At 41.6% G+C, this 23517-nt stretch overlaps 1 protein-coding gene across 5 annotated transcripts in view; it reads right to left on the reverse strand.

Moving 5' to 3' along the window:
* Positions 1–23517, reverse strand: part of phkb (phosphorylase kinase, beta) — an 88524-nt gene that overhangs the window by 58349 nt on the left and 6658 nt on the right. For all 5 annotated transcript variants that reach the window (XM_084039247.1, XM_084039248.1, XM_084039244.1 and 2 more), the window contains 6 exons: positions 17418–17556; positions 13995–14094; positions 11192–11299; positions 9855–9935; positions 6932–7047; positions 2177–2240 (listed from right to left, as the gene is read on the reverse strand). In XM_084039247.1, the coding sequence (XP_083895373.1) occupies positions 2177–2240; positions 6932–7047; positions 9855–9935; positions 11192–11299; positions 13995–14094; positions 17418–17556 (608 nt within the window). The remainder of the gene's footprint in view (positions 1–2176; positions 2241–6931; positions 7048–9854; positions 9936–11191; positions 11300–13994; positions 14095–17417; positions 17557–23517) is intronic.

Below are 23517 nucleotides of genomic sequence, written 5' to 3' on the forward strand. Positions count from 1 at the left end.
ACATAAATATGTATATAATAAATATAATGCATATATATATATATATATATATATATATATATATATATATATATATATATATATATATATATATATATATATATATATATAATTATAAAAAAGTAATCTGTTTTGTATGCATTCTTCAAAGCACTCCTACATTTAATAAACATAAAAAAATAATTTTAATTTCCACAACTGCTTTTGTGCTTAAATTATTGATACCTTTCTTTTAATCATTATAACCAGGATCAGTGCATTATAATTTTCATAAAAAAATAGTCACAAACCAAAATTATACTGATATAATACGTTTTGAAAACCAAATATGGAATTAGATGAAAAGTATCACACTGACATTTTGTAATAACCTTGTATTTGGAAAAAAATAACCTTGTATATTTACACCAATGATCTAAATAGACACATCTGATTGATTGACAATTGATCATCAGTCTGTTGAAACCTATGATATGTTGTCTGTATATTTCAGGCAACAACATACTTTCAACATATACACTATATAAAAACAAAACCTGAAACATTTTTAATATGCATCTATCTTCTACTTCTTAATACCACCCCACACTCACCTACTAGTAGTTAGCTCACGTCCCTCTGTAATGAAAAGGTGACTCTTAATACAAGTCAATTACAGGCCACCATAATCTATGTGAGAAAAAGCATCCATCCCACTGCTATTATTATGGGTTGCTATTAAACATTGACAGAATGCAGATTATATAATACCCTTTTCATTGACACTAATGCACATCAGTTTAACATTTATTTTTGTGCACTGATGTGCATGAACTAAATTCAAACATTTACGTCAGGAAAATAAAATAAACTCACCTCACACACACACACACACACACACACACACACACACACACACACACACACACACACACACACGGGGTAAAAAATAACTCATTGAGTTTGATGTGTGTCCGCTCCACTACATCCCTGCTCTTGACTGGGTGTGAATTAGGTGACAATCCCGAGATAGGAAGTGGAAGCTGTTAGGATTTGATTGTCCAGCTGTGTGTACACAGCTCTGTGAATTTAATGACTGTGGAAGGATCCGACTCATGGCAAGATCAATTCTATCTGCAGAGTTCAATTTGTCACACCGTGGAGATGCAATCTTTGCATCCGTTGTGCGTGAAAAAAAACAAACTTTAACCAAACTGAGGGCTGTGTGTCCGTTCATCTGGCACAGAGGCTAAACGCGACACGCACCCACAGGAGTCTGCAGCCAGTGGGAAATGCGAAAGCGTATTTCACAACGTACTGAATGTTCCGGTTTAAGGGATGGAGGGGGGAGTTGTGTACACTTGGTGTTGGAAGGATGAGAGTCGGCTGGGAAATCAAGATTGATAGAGATCATTAATAAGGAACTGGCCGTCTTGCAGCGCTTCCATTCCCAAAGAGGGACAAGAGACTGGATGAGACTCTTACAAAGGCCCCACGCAGTATCGGCCTTACATCAGCTACCTCTATAAATTGATTCTTTCAACAAGCTGAGCTTGATGACAAAATCCATTTCCAGGCACAGTTAAACCCGGCATTTTGTTGCTGATCAGGAGAGAAAACCTTGAATATACACTCGTGCCGACAGAACTACGTTCAGCAGAAAACCCCTCAGATGCAGGAGATGGACGGAGAAGCATCACTGGCTAAAACCCAAGTGGAGAACAGGAGAAGATAATAAGAGAGGTGGTGTGTACAATAAGTGCAGGGCTCCCTTTTCCAATCAATTAGCAGATGTAATGAATGCTCCCGTTTTCCCTTTCTACCACCCAAGCACGAAAAAAAAGGAACATACTCACTAATGGACATTGTGAGGGAGATTCAGAGAGAGACCAGGAAAAAACATTGATCAAAGTCTGCTGAGCCAAACACTAACATACCAAATGAATCTCCTGATGGTAGATATATCTACTTGTTTGGCATTGATGACAGCAGCACCAATATATGCTGATGACATGTACTTACAACGCGATGGAAACATCAAGCATATCTCACAGACGTAGGGATGCTGTAATGGGCCTGCAGGTCTGAGTCACACAGTAGTCCATCTATAATGTGATGTTGTGCCATGTGACTAATACCCTCGAGACTTATAAGAGTAGGAGGAAATGTGAAAGGAGCGGGTCAATTATTCAAATACCTGGTTTCCAAACAGGTTGAATCCATTGATGGCCTCCAGAGCAGCTTTAGCCAGACCCACAGAGCTGCAAAGAAAACACATGCTAAGCTCATTATTCTGACACTGATGCATCATATACAGGGCAGATATGAAAGAATATACAGGGCTGGGTAATATGGCCCAATATCAAATATGTCTTGATATATACACACACACACACACACACACACACACACACACACACACACACACACACACACACACACACACACACACAAACAATATAGCAGGTTTTCTGGTAATTAAATAAATAACAATGCCTATTTTTGTATATGTATGTGTGAATTAAAGAATTGACAAATGAAAGATACTGAGTATTTTTTCAATTAATTAAGAAATTAAGTTCAAAGTTAACAGCAATAAAGAATAAGGACCAATAATGATGCTTTCTAATTATTAATGAATGACTTACAGAGAAGGGAATAAATAAGTCTGTACGTCGAATATGCAAACCAAGGCAACAAGTGTTTGACAATTTGTTTTGCTTCATGCTCATTGTTTGCAAATATTAATTATGAATATTAGCAATATATTTTTTAAATATGTCCACTGAGATCTATACACTGACTATGTTTTCATGCATGCACACAAATATAGAGTAATCAGAATGAGACAATAGTTTGATTTAACGGGAATTCTTATCAATTCTGATTTTCTGAGAAGTTTTGAGATAGTATGTGCTTTTATTATCAATTGACATATTATTACCCAGCCATAAAACAATATTTTTAAATGCATAAAAGTGACAACAGATTCTGTAATAGGAACCATAAGTGTCAATGCAATTGTCAGACGGCCAAAGACAGCATTAAGAATCACTATTGAATCATGAACTGCTATCCGTTAGGATTCAATGGACTTGAAGGGTCCTGGGATTGTGGTCGACTGTTGATAATGGATCTCTTCAATAAAAACCACGTCCCACATTTCACACTGGCTGGCTGCTGTGATTGCAATGCAGACTAAATATGAATCAATTCCACTGTCATTTTGTCTTTTTGTCTTTCCTTCCTGCCCGGCCAACTTCTCGCTAGAAAAGAAAAAGGAGGAGGGAAAACTTGGCGATGACTGGCAGTGGATCTGCTGACATATCAAAACGCATTCAATACCATTAGTGAAGCCTGAATCGATAATAGAGAGGATGGCTGGCTAAATCAGCCTGGGAACTAGTTGTTTACAACACACACACACACACACAAACACATGCCCAGGAATAAGGCCAGCACTGGTCAGCAAGGCTGTCAGCAGCAGCTCACACAGAGTTACAGGAGATATGATGCTTGATGGGGGAACAGGAAGTAAACAAACAGGACCATGATGCAACAGTTTCAGCTGATAGTCGGAGATAAAGATTGGCATGATGAAACTGTTGCCGTAGACGCTCCTGTATGTGTTTACACACAGCAGCTGATTGAGGCGAGGTCATGTTGGGGTTAATCGCCTCACGCGCTTCTTCATATTTCATATACTGGAGTTCATTATGGAATCACGGCCAACGTCAGCAAAATATAAACTAAGGTGATCACAGATGTGACTGGAAAAGGAATCAAAGTCATCGACCAGGAGTCAGCGGGCGGCCACTCGCATCGATACACCACCAGCTTATCTTGTGACCAAAGTTTCACACTTCCCAAACACATGCGTGTTCGATAGGAACCAATCATTACATCGATTCTGCATAAACAGCCTCACACAGGCCTCCGTGTGTCATCGAGGGCGCGTGGGTTTGGGAAGAAGTGAGCAAACTGGATACGTGACATTTGGATTTTATGCATGAGTTGTGTGAAAGTTTATAAACGGATGTTTTTAAGTAGTTTTTTTCAGTTTTTTAATTCCCTTTTCAATGTGGAAGCATGTGAGAAAACACAACTCAATTCAAGGTGACACGGGTGAGTAATTGATATACAAATGGTCATTTTATGTATCAATATTCCTTTAAGGAAGTCTGTCATAGCCACAAGATTTTGTAGTGCAGCAATACTGTGATTGAAACTATGCTTTTAATGTTCCAAACACTCCAATATGGTTTATTTATTTAGTATTCAAATGACCAAAAACCAAATGAACCAAGTGCAGCTGTGACTGTTGTATGCTCCTTAGATCCGGGCCCCTCAGGCAGTTTCCCAGTTGTTGAACCACCGTTGACTATGATATTCAATCCCATTCTTTTCATTTGCACTGTTGTAAAATTAGTGTAAAAAGACAGCTGTCATGAATGATGGATAAAGATGAAATATTCATGACCTTATGACCACAGTGCCGTTTTTATATTTCTAATAAAGAGTTTGAACTCATCATAAATTGAGATTTAACAAAAAAAACCTCTCACTATACTAGATATGCCACTTTAAATAAAACACACAATAAAAGACGAGGCAGAAGCAATCATTTGATTTCATGTGGACAAATGAACACATCCTCTCCTCTTTGTTTCCACTGAGCCCTTTTTCTGCCCACTGGCACTCCAGCAATGACTGCTCAATTTGATCATTTACACAGATCTTATTTACATGGATGCATTATTAATTCACCCCTTGCCACTGTTCATGCATACGGCACGTTAATTGGTATTACGCAACTACATGTATAAGCCGGGCAACTAATTGTGGAAATCCAAAAGCATGACCTCGAGGGCAGAAAATACAAGAAGCGTAAAGACACAGGGTTTCTGCACTACATTGAATTTGTTATCTTTTTCTTAAGGATACTTGGCAAGCTGCTGCCAATAACCTTGGATTGTTGGAGAAAGAAAAAGACATGCTTCCTAGAGATAAGCGATGGAAGAAATTGAGGATCTTTATCAAGACTGTGTGGGAGGAGAGGGAGGCCAGTTCGACCTTGGTTGATAAATCAGTTATAGGAGCACGGAACAAAAACTCTCTGAAATCTGAGTTCACCGGCTAAGAATAGTGCTGGCGTAGAAACAAGTGGTCCAAGGTCCTTATCTTCACAGCAGTTAATAGTTCGGACTGTTGATCCATTACATTCTTCCTCAATAAAGGTAATTTGCCTGCTGATTGAGGTTATGTCATTGCTAAAATGTGTTGATTTGACAAATTATCAGTAAATGTGCTTTGCAAATTACACACTGACTCGAAATACATCTTATCAGACGTAATGAAGTCAGCTTATCTCTGTCTTTTAATGAAACCATACCTGCTTCCTGTTGCAAAGAAACTGTTTTTACTTCTCCAACCTGGTGTTGGATTATTTGCGATTAGAATGATTCAAAGTAACATTCCCATGAAGTAAAATGAGAATGTTACCAAATATATATATATTAATATATAAATAAATATATTAAATGACTGTTTCCTCAGCAGAAAAAGTAATTATTGGTAGTAAAATTGGTAGTTTGAGTCCACATGATCATAATGTTACCTCTGTAAAAGGAGGTTGCTCATAGTGGGAGACCTTCAGAGAAGAATCAGCTGACTCTGCAGTCCTCCTCAGCTTTATGGAGCATTTTAGCCTCTTTCAGCTCATTTTCTTTTTACGCTTGCTCTGTGCTTGCTCCATGTCTCCATTAGTCAGTGTTTGCTAATACCTTCACGGTAACAAATATATATAGAGTGCTTAAATGTCAATGTTTACAGCCTGTTGCACTTACAAAAAATCATACATGCTGGTGTTAAGTTACAGATTTAAACTTTAAGAATAGTAGTGTGTGTTAAGGTCGTATTCTTGATGTTGTTGATGGTTTTCTTTTTGATGAGATAGAGTTTTGTTTGACAGTAAATGTAAAACAAACCATTGTGTCTTGATTCCTGCTCCTGATCCAAAACACATATGCAGGAATGTATAGATTACATTGAAAGACAGCTTTAATATAGAAAAAAATGGAAAAGATGATAGAAATAATGACTGAAATAATAATGTGTCATACACCTGTTAAAGATTGTCAGAAAACAGATAAAAAGGTTGTTTCGTATCTCACAAATGTTTTAGTATTTCAATATTATCATTGTTTAAGAGCCGGCATTTAAAATTCAAATGACTTGCACATTTCCTCCCACATTAATAGAATATTAATAGTTGCTCCGTGTCCTGGTTCTGTAAATGATGAAGCGTCTGAGTCACAAGTAGAATTTCAACAGACAGAAGAGCAACCAGCCCTCCGTTGTGTCCTGTGTGGCCCCTGAAAAAAAGCCTGCTGAAAACATTCAGAGACAACAAGCAAGAGTGGAACGAACAAACATCGCATCACTCAGCGCAACCGCTTAAAGGCCAGAGGAGCTTGATTCTCTTCCTCCCATTCACCTTCCATTACATCCTCCTCACTCACATCCCTCCCTCCATCACACACACAGTCCAGCATTGAGTAGCCTACTGCTCTCTTGCTGCTGTTGGTGCCGATTGTTTACAGTTTACAGACAAACACAAAAAGCTAATGTGCAAACAGTGAAATGTGCAGCATCACAGTGACTGGTTCCACAGTGTTATCTATGAAGCTCTGCTTCCCAGAGGCACTGAGGAGAAAATAAAACTTTGGTCGGTCAAACGCCTTGTCGTTTTTCCCGCTATGCTTTTTTCGATATCTATTGACGTCTGTATCCACCGCTGAATGATAAACTAAGCTGATGCAGCCGGCGGCAGCGATCCAGAGAACATCGGTTAAGCGTTTTAAAAGAGTGGACATCAGCATTTACCAGTTCTACATGGTGATGACCTGTAGACTGGGTCATTGTGCGGATTCTCTGTGTGTGTGTGACTGACCTGGAGTGCAGCTCGGTGCTGCCGTTGTTGTATTTGCTGCCTCTCTCCCACATGCCGTAGTCGGGCACCCTGTAGGCTCTTTCCACACAGTAAACCAGGTTCTGGATGAAGGAAACCTGCACACAGAGAGCACATCAAACACATGTAGGCATGGGCCGCAATACAGATGCATGCTCCATACATCACACACACGCGTGCACTCGTAGAGGCAGGGCTGCAGGTAGACGTGTTTCAATACGGAGACACACACACACTCACCGACATATACAGTAATGAGCCACCTTTCATATTGATCTGGGGGCAGGTGTGTGACTCTCCCCCTCATTATACGGGTTAGTAAAGTGGACAAGTAAGCTGATTCCTCATCAACGCCCAAGGTCAACCCGTCTCCTGCAGCTTCAGACGACTATAATAAAGTAGGGAAGTGTGGGAGTGCTGTGGTTTCATGGGCTTGTCAACCTCGTTCATTACAGACTCTCAGAGCCCATAAGCAGCGTCCTTGTTTTCCATCACCAACAAACAAAAACGCTGGTTTTAAAGTCATCATTAAGGAGCTCCACCTGCCCCACCCGGCCGTGGAGGAAGACCCCGTTCCAGAGAGACACGTCACAATCAATAAGTACGGTCTAAAAATAAACTACAAGAGACATATAATGTGTGATGACTTAAAGGCCTTGAATCATTAAAAAGACCTGAATGTGTGTGTGCTTGACTGATGGGAGATTTAATCTAAAATGACAATGGGGGGGGGGGGGGGGAGATAGAGAGAGGCAGATTTAACCTGTGTGGGATTTAACTAGGCCAGGCTGTGAAGGAGGGGGACGAGGCTGGGGAAGAGAGGAAGGTTTGCTGCTTCTCTTATTTGGGGTATGAGTGGAGTGATTAACGAGGGGAACTTTTTGGTATCTTAATGGTATCTTAATGAATGTTACTGCCCACCGGCCAAACAGGCCTCTCTGTCTCCCTGCAGCCAGACAACTGTCCCTGCCAGTTCTGCCTTTTTTTTCTTCTCCCATTGGCACCATTTCATGTCCAAATTGTGCTGTTGCTTCTACTCATGTACCAGCAGAACTCACACACTGCCAAAAAATACATATACCTGTATTATGTGAGGAAAAAAACATGATACACACACACTAATGAGACACTTTCATGCTGCATGAGACCGAAAATGGCATCTGGAAGGAGGTCGATAGTGCATCTTCTCAGAGGACACACTCAGAGCAGCCTTTCTATACCACCTACGCCAAGGAAAAAAAAAAAAAAATACTGCAATGCAGCTTCCAGCTCAGTCAAGTAAACGCAGATGGACTTCACAAGCAGCGACAGCTAACAAGACACGAATAAACGATGACTGTGACGGTGTGATTAGTCCATATGAAATGCTTTTACAGCAGCGTCTGATGGAAGTTTATAGAAGGATGGCAGGGTGCCTCGGTGGGAATTATGCAATCTAATAAACAGTGTTTAAACATGCAAATTAAGGGCTGATACGCACGCAGGACTGCCCTCATTTAAAAAAAAGGTTGCATTGTTAATTTATTTGCCATCAGGAGTGAGACGTGTGGAAGAATGAGAGGTTATTAGGAAGCGTTTTCTGTAAACAATGTGAAGACTCCGCGCGCTAATTGGTTGGTGGAAAAATGTTTTACCTTGTCCTTAATTTCTTAAGATAAGTCCAATCTAGTAAACAAATGGATTCCATCACTGGCGGCACACATTTCACCACTCTCTCCGTGGCAGTAAGTAAAGCTGTGAACGAGCAGACTATAAAACCAACAGTATTAATGAAGTTCCAACGGCTCCTCGGGGCCACACAATAAACAGCACAGTGTGTAAACTTAACGACCACGTTGCCCTGTTGTTTTTATTAAGAGACAAACATAAAGAAGACAAAAAGTGACGCCGGACAGATACATCAACACCATTCAAAGCTTTTCAGTAATAGTCTGGGTTGGTGTGCTGCCAAATAAGACGTTCCCGGTTCGATTCCCAGGAGGACGTTTTAAGCCTCCGCAGTGGAATCATTTAAACGTTTCCCTGTTGAAAGTCAATCGAGCGGCTCAGCAAAAACATAAATGTGAGCGGAGCTATAAAAGTGAGATACTGTCCCCTGATCCTGCATGTGTCGGCTCCGGGATATCCGTCGGGGATTTAAGGTATTTCTAACTGCCTTTAGAAATCCCTTGCTCTTACTTTATGGCATCTGGCAGGATCTTCAGTCGGTAGAATCACCCGATGGAAGACTTAGGAATCTCATTAGGTCCCTCAATTTGTTTGCTGGTTACATTAGGATGCGCTGTGATACATTTTGTGACAATAGGAATTTTCACATACGTGCTTACGGACTCATAAAGTGCATAAGAAAATGATTGTAACTGTCACACTGCTGTTAAGAGATGCTTGAATGTAATGCACTATATATATATATATATATATATATGGATTGACAGCATTCAAGGACATCAGCTGTCAAGTCATGTAGAGAGAAACATAACTTAAAAGGTCTCTGCTATGCGATGTCGCTCCCCTTGATACTAGCCATATGGTACAGATGTTCAGAATTCAGTTAATTCAAATTAAGTACGTCTTCATGCCAATCCACACAATAGCTATTGTTATTTCAGTTGGCATCAAAGAGGTGAATTAACTGGTTTTCACTCAATTGAAAATGTATTTAAAATGTAATATTAACATCAGCGTTCTGCACAGTAAACAATATACTGCATAGGAAAATGTATTTTTGTGTGATTATCCTTACAAGAATAGAATTAAACTGTCTGGGACTTAAGCTGGATACTAATTACTGCTGGTAGATTAGCCAGCAAATATCAAACCAATTGCACATTTAAAAAAAAGACTGAGCTTTTATCCCCAGTGTCCAGCAATCGATCACCTCGGCCTGTTCAAGTGTGTTGTTTACCTCATCGGTGTTGTAAATGATCTGCAGACCCGAGCAGATCATCTCCACCAGGTACAGCAGAAACAGAGAGACGGCATCGATCTGCAGCAATGACAGCGGGAAGGACAGGGTGGAGGAGAGACAATGAACAGGGACCGTCATTTGTACGCTGTGTGATATTTGCAGACGTGTCAATTCGGCTGTTTTTGATTTCCTGCAAAGTGTGGAGACTGAGGCGCAAGCTCTCTATTAGCCGCTAGGCCTTTTGGCATTGGACTGGTATCATCAATAAAGCAATTTCATTTGTGGCAAAGTTGTTGCAGAATAAATCACAGCCAAGGACTAAATGTGTATACAGTAAGTGTCTAACATCTATACGGCTTTGATGATTTATGAGCTTTTCTTTGTCACATTATGATTTAGATTTTTCTCTGGATGTATTTGCCGCCCATCACTGGAGATGCACTCTCCCGTCCAAACGTGACACACAACGTTGCCCTCTGTCAATACCATTGACAGAAGAATAAGCTGTTTTAGTGCCACTTTAATGCACATCCACCTCCGAGGACAAGTCAATTTTCCAACGGCAGGACTGCCAAGCAGACGGATAAAGAAAATCCTATATAATAGCATTTAAAGAGTTGTTTCCCTGAAGACAGCCAGCTAAATCATGTTTTTATCTGATTGGAGATACAATGCAATGAGTATTTATGACATATTATACAAATGAATCTCTTTAGGCTTGAGAGGCTTCTAGCCTTTGTATGCCCCGAATTAGAAATATGTTGTTTGTGGATTTAAATGATGATTTATCACGTCAAGAGTTTGACCGTTTATTGTGTAATTGTTCAGTTTAAGGCTGTAGAGAAAACACAATGAGAGAGACTACACGTGGCGTATGTGATGTCACGTCATCATCCTCTCACAGCGATTCAGTGCCGATCAAACGGAGACGCCGGTGTGTTTTGTTCCTGAATGTTCCGTTCCAGCAGGTACAGGTTCGTTCTTTCGGTTCCCGTCCGATGAGAAGATGAGGAATCGCTGGCTCAAACTGACGGATATCATTCACGCCGAGAGCAGCGAACCTATCATTATCAAACTTCTTCATGATAAATCATAGTTTTTTTCCCCATGAAATATTATCTTTAAAAACAACAAACAACATATGTGAAATTCATGGCACAATCCAAACGGGACCAGAAAATCATTTCAATCTCACCATAGGAATACATTCATTTTGAGGTCCCATGTACCGGAAATAGAAAGGCGGGGCTTCGCCACTCTATATCCATAACTGTTTATGTGCATATATGTAAAAAAAAACATTTTAATGTTGATTTCTGCACGTGTTTTCTGACCTGCAGGTGGTGGTAGTCGCTGTAGGAGTGCACCTCGTCACCGGTGACGACGTGGAACACCGAGTGCAGACACTTGGAGGGGCTGGGGTCCTGTTTAAACTCCTCCACCTGGTAGACGGAGAGGATGGAGGGGAAGCAGGGAGCAGAGGGAGGGAGAGACAGTTATTTATTCCTACCAAAGGCACAGTTTACCACAGCAGCAGCCTGGAACAGCCTTAAATATCACGTCATCGGGAACCTTGTGTATGCAGTGAATGCGTGGTAATGAAGTATCATGGTCTGTTATGCCCAAAAGGCTGTGTTGTCCTTGTTGTTCTCACCCACGTTTTTACATCTCATCGTTACTTCAACGCACTCTTCCACTCCTTTCAGTACTTTGAACTACCACCTCGGCTTCTTTTAGTGCTTGTACTTCAACTGACTCCTCGCTTCCTTTCATTTCAACCACTACTTCAACGACTTTCCGTGCATAATCCGCCACTGAAATGTCTTCCAATGCTCCTGTTGTTGACCTGCCTCTTCAACTACTTTAAAACTTCAATACCTGGAGAATGAAGTTCTTCCACTTTATATATCATAGCCATTCACATAATGTTCAAAAGCTTCAAAGAATCAAAAATATACATGTACATCCAGCCATTTCTAGCAATTTTCAGGTCCATACCAGCTTTTAGTGGCTCGGATGGGACTGTAACAGCTTTGACATAAAGGCCATGTTCAACTTCCCAAAATGCAGAACTATATGGATCCATAAACACTGTAGAGACACATATAATCTGTTGTTTCTCTGATAAAATCAAGTCAATATGATATATACTGTACAACATGCTCAGAAGCTGATAAGGCTCAGATTTAAGGTATCCTAACTACTACTTGGTTTACAACAAACACTAAAATAAACCCTGAACAGCATGTCTCTCGTGATTTTTTCGGTAAAGTGTTGGCGGCTTCGTGTGTGTGTTTGCCGCATCAACTCGACTGCACCTCAAATTACAGCTGGGGCCGCCAGCCGTGTCGCACGGAGTTATAAATAATTGGCCCTTTGTCCCATTTTTACCTCATTTGTTTCTCTTCTCTCTTCCTCTCTCGCTGCTCTCTACATCATCAAGCCCCCTCTCGCTGTCTCCCATCTTTCTTTTTCTATCTCCCTCCCTCCCTCGCCTCACTTCCACCTCTCTTCTCCCAGTACTACATCGTTCTATTATTCTCTTTTCTTAGACTCTCTCTCCGGCACACTACCTCCAGCCACCTTTTTCTCTCTCGCTCTCTTTCTCTCCTAGTCAGGTCATAGTAGAGACCCTCTGTCCCACTTTTACTCAAACTGCTCCAATTTCTGCTATCCCACAGCGGCTAATACGTGAGCATGTGTGTGTGTGTGTGAGAAAGTGAATGAGCTACCTCTGTAAGTGGCGAACAATAGGTAGTGCTGTTTATGTTTCTATAAAACCCACTTCTGTGTCGAGGTCTTTCTGATTCTCGCGCCGGCAGAGCCGCGATGTCGAGTGTCTGTATCTTTTTGAGAGGCCGCGGATTTTGCTTAATGTTTCAAGTGCTGCAATGCACCAATATGTTTTTAAAATACGTGAAACACTTCAAGTCTACGCCTCCATCCGGTAATAGGAAATTGTACAAGTCCTCCTCCATTTATTTATTTTGCATCTGTTGAACGACACACAACTCTTGCATTTCATCAAACCAATAACCAGACCATTGCTTCTCAATTCTGGTTGCAAAAGAGACACATTTGACGACAAAACACGGTGAAGAAATAAAGCCGGCCCACTGCATGCTGTGTTTTGTGAAATCTGTTAAGTCCTTGCGTTTTGTGAAATGTTGCATTTTGTGAAGAGGAGTGTTTTTGTGAAATATCTTTGTTTAGATGCTGAATTCTCACCAGCTAGTTGCCAACTTCTTCTGTCTGCTATTTGGTAGTGGGCAGGCAGCATGCTACACAGCCACACAACTACACAGCCACACAAATGAATTCAACTTTGCTAAAACGCTCCGTAGAACTGAGGGACTCCATGGAGTTATTTGTTCCATTGTCATTATAAAAATATTGATTAGAGCAGCTTTGCGTTCAGCTTTGACTCTACCTCTTGTCCTCAGCAGCACTATGGACAGACAGCGGGGCCCAGCTGCTGTATTTGCTCTGTGATATTTGCCCAGCGGCGGCCCCGCGTCACATCTCCATTAAAAACGCCATGTTCTTGGTAAGTGTTGGAGACGGGGCCGGTAACGAACGCCTTCTCTGTGTAATTAACTGTGTAAACGCAGCTTTGTAATTAAGACACAGGAAAGCTCTCCCCTAAATTAGGTCGTCAAGGTCGAGGCAGGATGAAACAGACTGGCTTTCAAAAGGCAGCGAACACAGCGACGCAGCCAGCTGCTCTATTAAAAAAAATGGGTTTCGTGGGGGAATGAGAAAAAAAAAACAGCATAAGAAAGGAAAGCTTGGTTACGCAAAATGGTGCCATTTTTGATTCACAGCCTTCTCGCGAGCATGCATCAGTTATCCTGCAGACGTGGCGTGAAATTCCCCCCCGCGGAGCAAAAGTCTTTGGCAATTAACAGATTGCCAGTTATTATGCCCTTAGGAGTAAAGCAACCGGCTCCCATTGTCATTTTGTTATGATATGAAAGAGGCACCGAATGTGTCCAGAGCTCCGGCTCTGGGAGGCTTTGATGAATACCAACTGCAAAAAAACCCCACACCTTTGATCTACAACGCAGTGTGTAATTGGGAGGTGCTTTTATGCAAACATGCGGCGTGAAAGCAGGAAGCAGCGTGGAGGCGACTCACCTTATCAGCCTGTCTCATGTAGCAGTAGAGGATCCCCCTCATGCACTTGATGGCAGAATGCTCCAGTTCATGGGTTCGCCCCATGTCGTCGTCGATGCGTCTGCATAGTGGGGTGAACGGGGAGAACACAGCGAGCGGATGAAGACGTGATGAATGCGTGAAAACACAGAAACTGACTTTTTTTTTAAAGGATAATTTCTACTCATGTCAAAACATTTTACTCCCCGAAGTATTCGCTGAGATTTGTGAACATTACCTCATCAACAGAGGCAAATGGGGCCAAAAACTACTATTATGATTATGATTATGCAGTATGGCTGTGGCCTAAGCTGCCAAAAAGGCATCCAAGCAACATCAGTCACCGGCGATAGCAGAGATTGAACTAGCAACCTTTTAATCACAATATGGACTGCCTGTGGCTAAAATGGGCAATTTTAGATGTAAAGCCTTAAAAACACCTGAGCGTTGTACTCTCATAAGTATCATTCTAGACTGTGAGCACGCATTAAAATAAGTGTTTTTAAAGTCCCAGTCGGCCACATTTGTTTGATCATATTCACTGAAGCCGACACTACGCTCCGATAGAACAACATAAATCATCCGGTTTAGGAAAAAAGCGTGCCTCTACGTGCACGTAGAGCCTGTTTGTTTTGCAAAAATCGACAGAGCCCGGGTCATCCTGTCCAATCAGCACGCAGGGCTGTGTTCGTGCACACACAGAGCCCCTCCCCCCTCGGGTCGTACCACTATAACAGGGGGGAGGCGGAGGGAAGTAGCAACAAGCTTCCAATTCCTCGTTAAAAACCAAAACGAGGAGGTCCAAAACAACCAAGGAAAAGAAAACACCGGTGGAAAAGAAGGAAAAAAAGAAAGATGGCGACGGTGCACGTGATAAAACCAGAGTCAACATCGGACCCGCATTTCAAAGGTGGCGTGATCTAAGGGATTTCAAAGGAACGAAGTCAAGGGGGAGGAGCTCGGTGGTCGAGGGGAAGGAGCAGTCAAAGTCATCTCCATGTAACTTATGAGTAAACATTGTTGCTGTTATGCAAACTTTATTTTGACGCTTTCGTTTCCATGTTACCAGAAGAATATCTCAGTCAAAGTCATAAAAATCATCTCCCGACCCCCCGGGGGGTCCCGACCCCCACTTTGGGAGCCCCTGGATTATGGTTGCAGTGACCACAGTGGCAGTCAGCACATTCCTGGCAGGGCTGGCAGATCCCAGATGCACATCACAAAGGTCAAGCTAATAATGACTTTGGGTATTGACAGAGGAAAGCCAAGCCTCTGAGGTGAAACTTCAGTGGTAAAGGGTATGTTAATCACACACACACACACACACACACACACACACACACACACACACACACACACACACACACACACACACACACACACACACACACGTCTTTTTAGATGCAGCCCTCCACATCAAAAGTGACTGCAGGGAGACGATACAGCGGGCAGCTTTTTATCTGGCAACCTCCCGTTTTAAAGGGACTTCATTACCAGACTACAAGTATCCCCCATTGTAATATGTATGAGGTCATCCAACAGAGGCCAGAGGTCACAGTCACACACCCAGCTCTCCAGATTTCATTACAGTTAGTCAGGAAAACACAATGGGTGTCAGAAAGGTTGCACAGCTACACAAACATATTAGGGACTCGTCACCTCCCATTAAGGGGAGAAACCCCAGGGGAATAATGTTTGAACATTATAGACACCTCCATGTAGCGTTACTTAAATAAAACAACTACTAAAAACATTATTATCTGGGAATATAGGTTTAAATATGCAAATGAGGCATAACTTAATGCTAACTTTTGGGGATTTCAGGAGAAATCTACAGACGCAAATAGACAAAGTGTCACAAAATAAACGCCTGAATTCTTATTTCAAAAGTTAATCAGTGCATGAATATTTAGTTTTTGCCTGGGCAACAAAAAAGAAACAAACTATTAATATTGTAACAAATAAAATAAAGCATAATGTGACGGGGCGCGGTGGTGGATAAAACGTACGATGTCTACTTAGTTTGTGACATATGCGAGTGCCACACACTCAAACACAACGACACACAGCAGCTGGGCGTGAAGTAAGTAATGGCACTAGCCAAGCCTGTCAGATGAGAATCATCTTAATTAAATCCCAGTGACAATTCTAATAGGAGGCAGCCATGACTGATGACTGAGATCTGCCGCTGGCCACATCACTGCGGTAGACTCTATTTTTACCCCTCTCGTCCACTCTGTCCTCCCCCTCCAACTCCTTCACTCCATCTTTCTTCATCTTTCCATTTCCTTCATCTCTCCCTTTGCCCACCTCTAACTCCTCCTGTATCCCACTCATCCCTACCTTTATCCACATTCCTGTATCTTCCTGTTCCCTCTCTGTATCCATCCTCCCTCTCTTTCTCTCTCTCTCTCTGCACATCACTCTCTCCACCCTTTCTCCTCTGTCCTATAACAGGCTCATTTCAAGGAAGTGCTCTTTTCCCCTTAAAACTAATCACAAAAGGAATGCAGGCATCAAGTGTAGGGATGCTGATGAAGGAGTTCGGGGAGGGCCTTCAGACAGTTCTCAGTGTAATTCTTAAGTGCTCTCCTTGAACCAACAATCCAGCGGTGTTTAAAAGGCAAAGCCTTCAAATGACAGAGACAGATTAGAGATCAGGGTCAGTGGGCATGAAATAGAAGAGAGTGGAACTAAGCCAAAAGTTAAAGGGGAAGGAGAAGGGATACGGAGAGCAGAATGGTGAACAGCTGCAACTACGAATTCCTGGTCTGTTCTGCTCCACAAAGAAGACACATCCATTTTAGTGTCCCTTTTATAAATCATGGCTACTTTTTTTTTCTTCAGCAGAAATAGAACAACAACATGAAAGGTCAAATTGGTGTGTTAATCCTTAAAGTGTGATCAGATGTTCCCCCGTGCATCCTCTTAGGGTTGCAAAGTGCAAAGGTGCTTAGTGCAGCTACAAACTACTGACTCCAGGGTGGACCAGGGTCAGCTATTGTAGAAGAAAATGCGTTACCTTACAGTTCTTATTATTTATCTCATACTAATATTCCTTTCTCTTGTACTCATCAAATGTCCTGCTGCTCTAATTGATTGTGGTTAACTTTTGTTATCCTGAAACATCCGTATCTCACATTGATTGATCAAGGCCTGATGAATGGCCCCTGTTGTGACATCATGTAGAGAAACCCAGCTGCCCAGAGAGCAGCCACACCTTTGTCTCCTCAGGAAGTCTCTTCTCTTGGAAGCAGACGTGTATTGAATCAATGCAAATCCACTCATCACATTGACCTAGAGCCCAAACAGGGTCATATCTGAGTCCAAGTCCCAATTCAACACACGTGAAACACATCCTGCATGGTCAATCTGTGAGTGTACGAGTGTGTTGTGGGTACTAACCGGTAGGCCAAAGCCAAGGCCCAGGCACTGGCAGCACAGTACAGGGAGTCCCGGACCTTGGCCTCCTTGCAGGTGGAGCATGTTTTGACCGGGAAAAGGCCAGTGGTGGGACTCTGGTAGTTCAGAATGGTCGTCTTGACTAGATAGAAAGAGACAGAGAGGAAGAGACAGCGGAACTGATGGTGATGCAACAGTTCTTTCAATGTTGTTATTACTCAAACTCACATTAGATGACACAGGGACGAACATGCATGTGACACGTAACAAGCTGGCACTGCTCCGTCAGGCTTTTACAAAACAGCTGATGGGACTCCAAATGGCTATTTATGTTGCCGTTGCAGCTTAATGCACTTTATGCTCTGAAGATAAAGACGTCCAGACATCTTCACCATTATTTATTGCTCGTCTTCATGCATTCAATTATGCTAAATTAGGAAACGGTTGGGCGAAGACATTTGGCATCGTAGAGAAAAAGGTCACGTCTGCACAATTCTCCACGAATTTGGCAACACTTGGATCCTGCTTGGATTGTCGTCAGGTCAAAATGTTTTAGTAAAGTAAAACACGGCCTCGTTTTTATATAGAATGCACAATCATCTGCAAACCAGCTCAATGGCAGGTGTGGACTTTCTCTCTGGAGTTAAAGGGTATTTCAGCTTCTTGGAGATTTAACATGCTCGATGCCAATGTATGTGAGAGGGTCTCTGAAATGCACCACCACTGGATTACACTGATCCTGGGTTGGACCGCAGCTCCAATGCTCTGCAAACCTGGTTTTTAATGCTCTTTGTGTTTTTCCTACATTTGCTCAACCACATGGGTATTTAATAAGATAGATTACATTGTTAGTATAACTTTCATTGTTTTTCCTGTTATTGGGTGGTTATATGTGGTATACTTATATGTAATATGGCACTGAGTTCATGAAACACCAGATGAACCCAAGTAGTGTTTTTTGCACGTATGAGATCAGATTTACCAGTATTTGTCTTAAGTTAGGGGGCCGGTTGTACAGTACTTTGGCTGGTTTAAATACCCTTTTACTCCGAAGAGAACGCACAGAATATGTTCTGATATTGTTTGATTTGTGAAGATGGATGTTATGTTGAAAAAGAAACATGTTATATATTTGGGAATATAGTGTTTGTATTGCTATTGTTTTAAGTACTTTTCTATGTACTTTATTGAAGCGTTTGTAGACGTTTGTCTTCAAAGTAAGACACCTGCTATGGAACTTGCTTGCTGATTGGTTTGCATTATGTATAAATAAAGGTGTCTTACAACATTTTGACCTGATGAAAAATACATTTTGGAATGGAGAAGTGTGCAGGCGTCCCCTTTTTCTCTATGATGCTGTGCTGACAGCCTCGCACCTTTCGTGATGTATAATTAATCTGTTTAATTTACCAAAAGACATTTGGCAGATCATTTAACACATCAAACATTAATGTAATAACTTCCTTTGCAGAAGAGCTCCGTTTGTGTTACGTAGATACACACAGTAAAGAAAAAGGACTTTCAATCAGGGCGTCATCGTCGTGCTTCTGAATACTCAGATTGTTCTGCACAAACAAACAGACGAGAGTCAGTTCATGTTCATGTGTTGTGTAACACTGTGTTATGTGCACATGTTTCACCACCAGTTACAGACTCAACTTGGCCTCACATGAGGAGATATCATTTCCATTTTAGGTCTTTATTTTAATAGTGGAATTCAATGGAGGGAGATTTCAACAAAACAGCAAGGATTTACGTGAACTTCCACCCTGCCGAAGCAACTTTGAGCAAAACGCTGAATCCATTGCAGCTCCAGTTGTGTTTTACAGCTGACCTTGACCTCTGGTCTCCCTCTGTGGGGCTTTACAGTTCTCACATATATTTCAAAACAGTTACAGAATACAACAATGCTCTTTTTCTGCACCCACATCCGAGTGGAAATTAGGAAATCAGCCAAGTGAACTTCCTCACGCGTCTGTATCTTTAACGTACACTTTGACATGACACCTCGCTTCTTACCATACACATTTGAATACAGTTTTCAATGAAAATTAGAATAGCGGAGCAAAAATAATCACTAAAATGATCAAATCAAATCGATAATTTTTACATTTTAGTCATGCAAAAATGCATGGTCCCCAGAGTGAAGCGTATACAGTTAATTTGCATTCACTTCATTAACCAGCTTACTCAGACAACGAACTGTTCACTCCATAATAAAAAATATGGATTATTCCTTTTACCTGCAGCGTTATTTTGCCAGATTGTTGTCTTGTTCGGAGATATTGGTTGTAGAAATGTGGGCCTTCTTTCCTATATATTGGGACTATATGGCTCTCTGCCTGTGATGCTGAAAGTGCCAGAAAGTACATTTGAAATACTCAACAGCAATGTTTCTTTCCAGAAATCCTGAGCCAGTAAGATAAATCAGTCCTTGTTATGATCAGTGTCAACATGAGTCTTTCAAATGTGTTTTTTCGGCGCCTTGAACACCACAAGCGGAGTGCCATATAGTCCCGTTATATGAGAGAGAAGGCAGACATCTCTCCAAAACGAGGCAACTCGGTTTTGAAATTCATAGTCGACACTAGAATTGAACCTGAGACTCATCGGATCAGTGCTTACTGGGATAAAAACAACACCTTAAGTTTGAATCCCTGCTGCACATCAGGTAGTATGAGGGGGGAAATATCTATTTATTATTTGTAGTGTTATTGGAAAGACTGGGAAGCTCTAGAGGTTGTAACAACTAAGGTCATTTCTTTGGAAATAAGGGAGTCCGTTTGCAGCCGGGGGTCGTGACTGTGAATGTTTGACTGCACTAAATGGATGAGCAAAGATACACTGAGAGGTTCCAAGTTCATGTTCAGCTTTAGTTACCGAGGACAGAACAACGGATGGAAGCTTTTAATGCGAACGGATCGGAGCCCTCCGATAATATATGCTGGAATATTACAGACTCAAGCCTTCAGGGAAAGTAATATATCTGTTTCAAGCCCACATGCATAAAACTTAACACACACACACACACATGCAGAATATATATATCCTCCCCTCCTGCATAGGTCTCCTCACAGATGACTAATCTGTCTGGAGGGATCACTTCATTTTTCATCAGAACATTATACCGGCGAAAATGACGGGGACATCCATTCTGCACCGTCGTTCGTTAGAGAGCAAGAGAGAGAGAGAGGATGAGAGTGATGGAAAGAGAGATGGAGGGAGACATGGGCGAGGGGAAGATTTGTATGGAAGAAGCGACTGTATGTATGTGAGTAAAAAGTGTGTGTGTGTGTGTGGATGAGGCAGAATATTAATAAAGTATGCATCCCACTAATGTTGAGGATTATCACAGAAAAATGAATATCAGATTTATGATGGATGTTGATGAACCTCTAGCTTCATTTTTTGAAACTTCTAACAAGAACTGTGTCACTGACCCGAGGGCGCTAATGGTGCTGAGAGACAAACCCTAAAATTTACTACCTGATCTGGACAAACTCACAGAGGAGGGACAGTGTTAACCGCCGCACCCACGCTGATTAATGAGGTGTGGACCCTCGCGAGGGCTGAGCCTCCTTGGTTTTATGACCACACCTTTCTTTTCTTTACGACAATCTACGTTCCTGAGGAGCGGAGACAGATCCAGAATAAAAGACTAAAAGAAGCTGACGTTCGAACAAACAATGTATTTTAATTGATATGTTATTATGAGCTAACATGGAGACGGATTCCTTGGGAGTTCTGCAGCTGAGATAGCCTTCTGGTTCTACCATGCTGCAAACTTAGGCTAAAGGAACCTTGGTTCCCGCAGACCAGATCATCCCCGTTCTGCCTCTCGTTCCAGCCTAGTGCTCCTGACCATCAACTACTGCCAACCTGTGACGCTGAAGACTTGTTCCAGCAACCACAAAGACTTTTAATGAAAAGACATTTAAGGCGGGCAAAGACGCCATAATGACCCCTGCAGCTACAAAGGAGGCTAATAAGATGACTCAGCATCCGGCTGAGAGAGAGGGAGAGAGAGAGAGAGAGGGAGAGAGAGAGAGAGAGAGAGGGATGGAGATGAAGAATGGTCCAAAGGTGAGCTGAACAAACCGAGAGAGATGGAAGAAAATGATCCAAACAAACTACTAAGTGGCGTCCAACTAGCTCCAAGATGCTGAAGAGAAACTGTGGCCACTTCAGCTTAAAGGTGAAACCAATACATTATCAGATGTAAATGAGTTTGATGTCACTAATCTTAATAAATTAGAGGTCAGCTAATAAGTCACATGGAGTTGAGTAATGCATTTTTCTGTGAACGCTGCCACAGACACTGTATTATAATACTGCAAATATAGGCTCAGTCAGCATTTTGTTACCTCCTTCGGCAAAAGATAGTGACTTAACACATTTATTTATTATTTAAAGTAGCTGGATTTGTTCAAATGAACCACGACTGTAAAGTGACCAATGTGCAAAGAGCGGGGTGCCTTGTGTTAATGAGATGCACCCGTAGCTCCTCCACAGTCCAAATATGGTCACTTCCCTTATCGAGTTAGTTTACCCATTTGTGTTTTTATTTTTCAGAATAGGGAAGCTGAATATATTATCTAATTTCTCATCTTCTGTAACTTAGTTAGTTTGATACAGTCAATAATGTATATGAAGCTTACAGGTTTTATCCTCATAATATGTTTTTATGTCAAATGCATTTCACAGAAAAAAGCCAGAATAAAAAGATAACGCTCAGTTTGGAATCGTAACATCTCGAGGTTTCATCTTCTGCAAAACGGTCCAACAGAAGTGATCGTCAGACGCACGGCGATGAGCGTGCTGAGCGTTGTTCAGCCTCCGACGTTTCTCGGGATGCAAATCAACTGTTGTTGGGAGTTTTCTGCTAAACCATCCATCAAGCTAATGTCCCACTAAATCAGCAGCTAATGTCTCAGACGCACACAGTCTGCTCTTTTACAATGGGCCATTTCACTGCAGCGACAGTGTGGAGAAAATGAGGGAAGATGATGAGAAAGAAAAAAAACAAAAATACTGAGCGATAGATTGAAAAGAGAAAAAAAATAAGAGATGAACGATAAAAGGGGCAAGATGATGTTCGTACAACACCAGAGAAGATACTACAGATAATACACAAACCCATCTCAACAATAACTTCTCTACTCCTGCTGACATACTGATTAAAAAAAACAAATGCATTGGCCATAAAAAACAAAAATGCTGATGAGTAGCAACAACTAACAAAGCAAAGTTGGTTTGATAAACAACGGTTAATCATTTTGGGGGGAAATATGCTGATTTGCTTTCTTTCCCAGAGTGAGATGAGAAGAGTAGATCAACATAAAGCAGGTCGTTAAAGTCAAGAGATGACATTTAGCCGAGCCAGTGGTGGATCGTACTGTCAGTACTACGTTTGGAATATCCATTTTGATTTTAAATAACAACAAACAGACATTTTGATGCTGTTGTTTGAATATTTAAAGGTGGCTAACTCCTCATTCATTCTTAAAATGACAATAAAGCTGTGTTCCACATGCATACATACAATTATATTAAAGTCTTAATATCTTCTTAAGAGTTATTTGAGGAAACAATGAGTAAAGTTTGAATCCAAAATATGACAATGTCCAGGAAGTCTATTTTTGACATGCATAGTCACTCTCATGCTTTACTTTCTTATTAGTGAGCTGTTTAATGACAGACATGGTATTACAGACAGAAAGTACTTTCAGGTTTTGCAAACTGACTGATTTTGTCCTGAAGTGGCTAAATATTGCAGAAGATGGCAGTGTGAGGAGTTAAAACGGCAGAGCGCTGGAGCTTTCTGCCTCCAGTATCATCAGGAAGGAGTCGATGGAGTGTGGCCAGGTCGCCAGATAAACGGGGAAACCATAGAGAGGTGAGGGAATGAAAGAAAAGGAGAGAGGGAGAGAGATGACGGAGTGATGAACCACGCCATGGAGGTAAACCTTCCCCTATCACAACAGCAAGGGGGCTGCTTTGCAACAAAACAACAAGGAGGAGGAAACATGTAACTGGTTTTGATTTGTCATTTTCACCCCCCCCTCTCCATCCCCTCTCCTCCCTGAAACTGAAAGGAAGCAGG

Source organism: Eutrigla gurnardus, assembly GCF_963514095.1.
Source record: "Eutrigla gurnardus genome assembly, chromosome: 1".
In the NCBI taxonomy this organism is placed as follows: domain Eukaryota; kingdom Metazoa; phylum Chordata; class Actinopteri; order Perciformes; family Triglidae; genus Eutrigla; species Eutrigla gurnardus.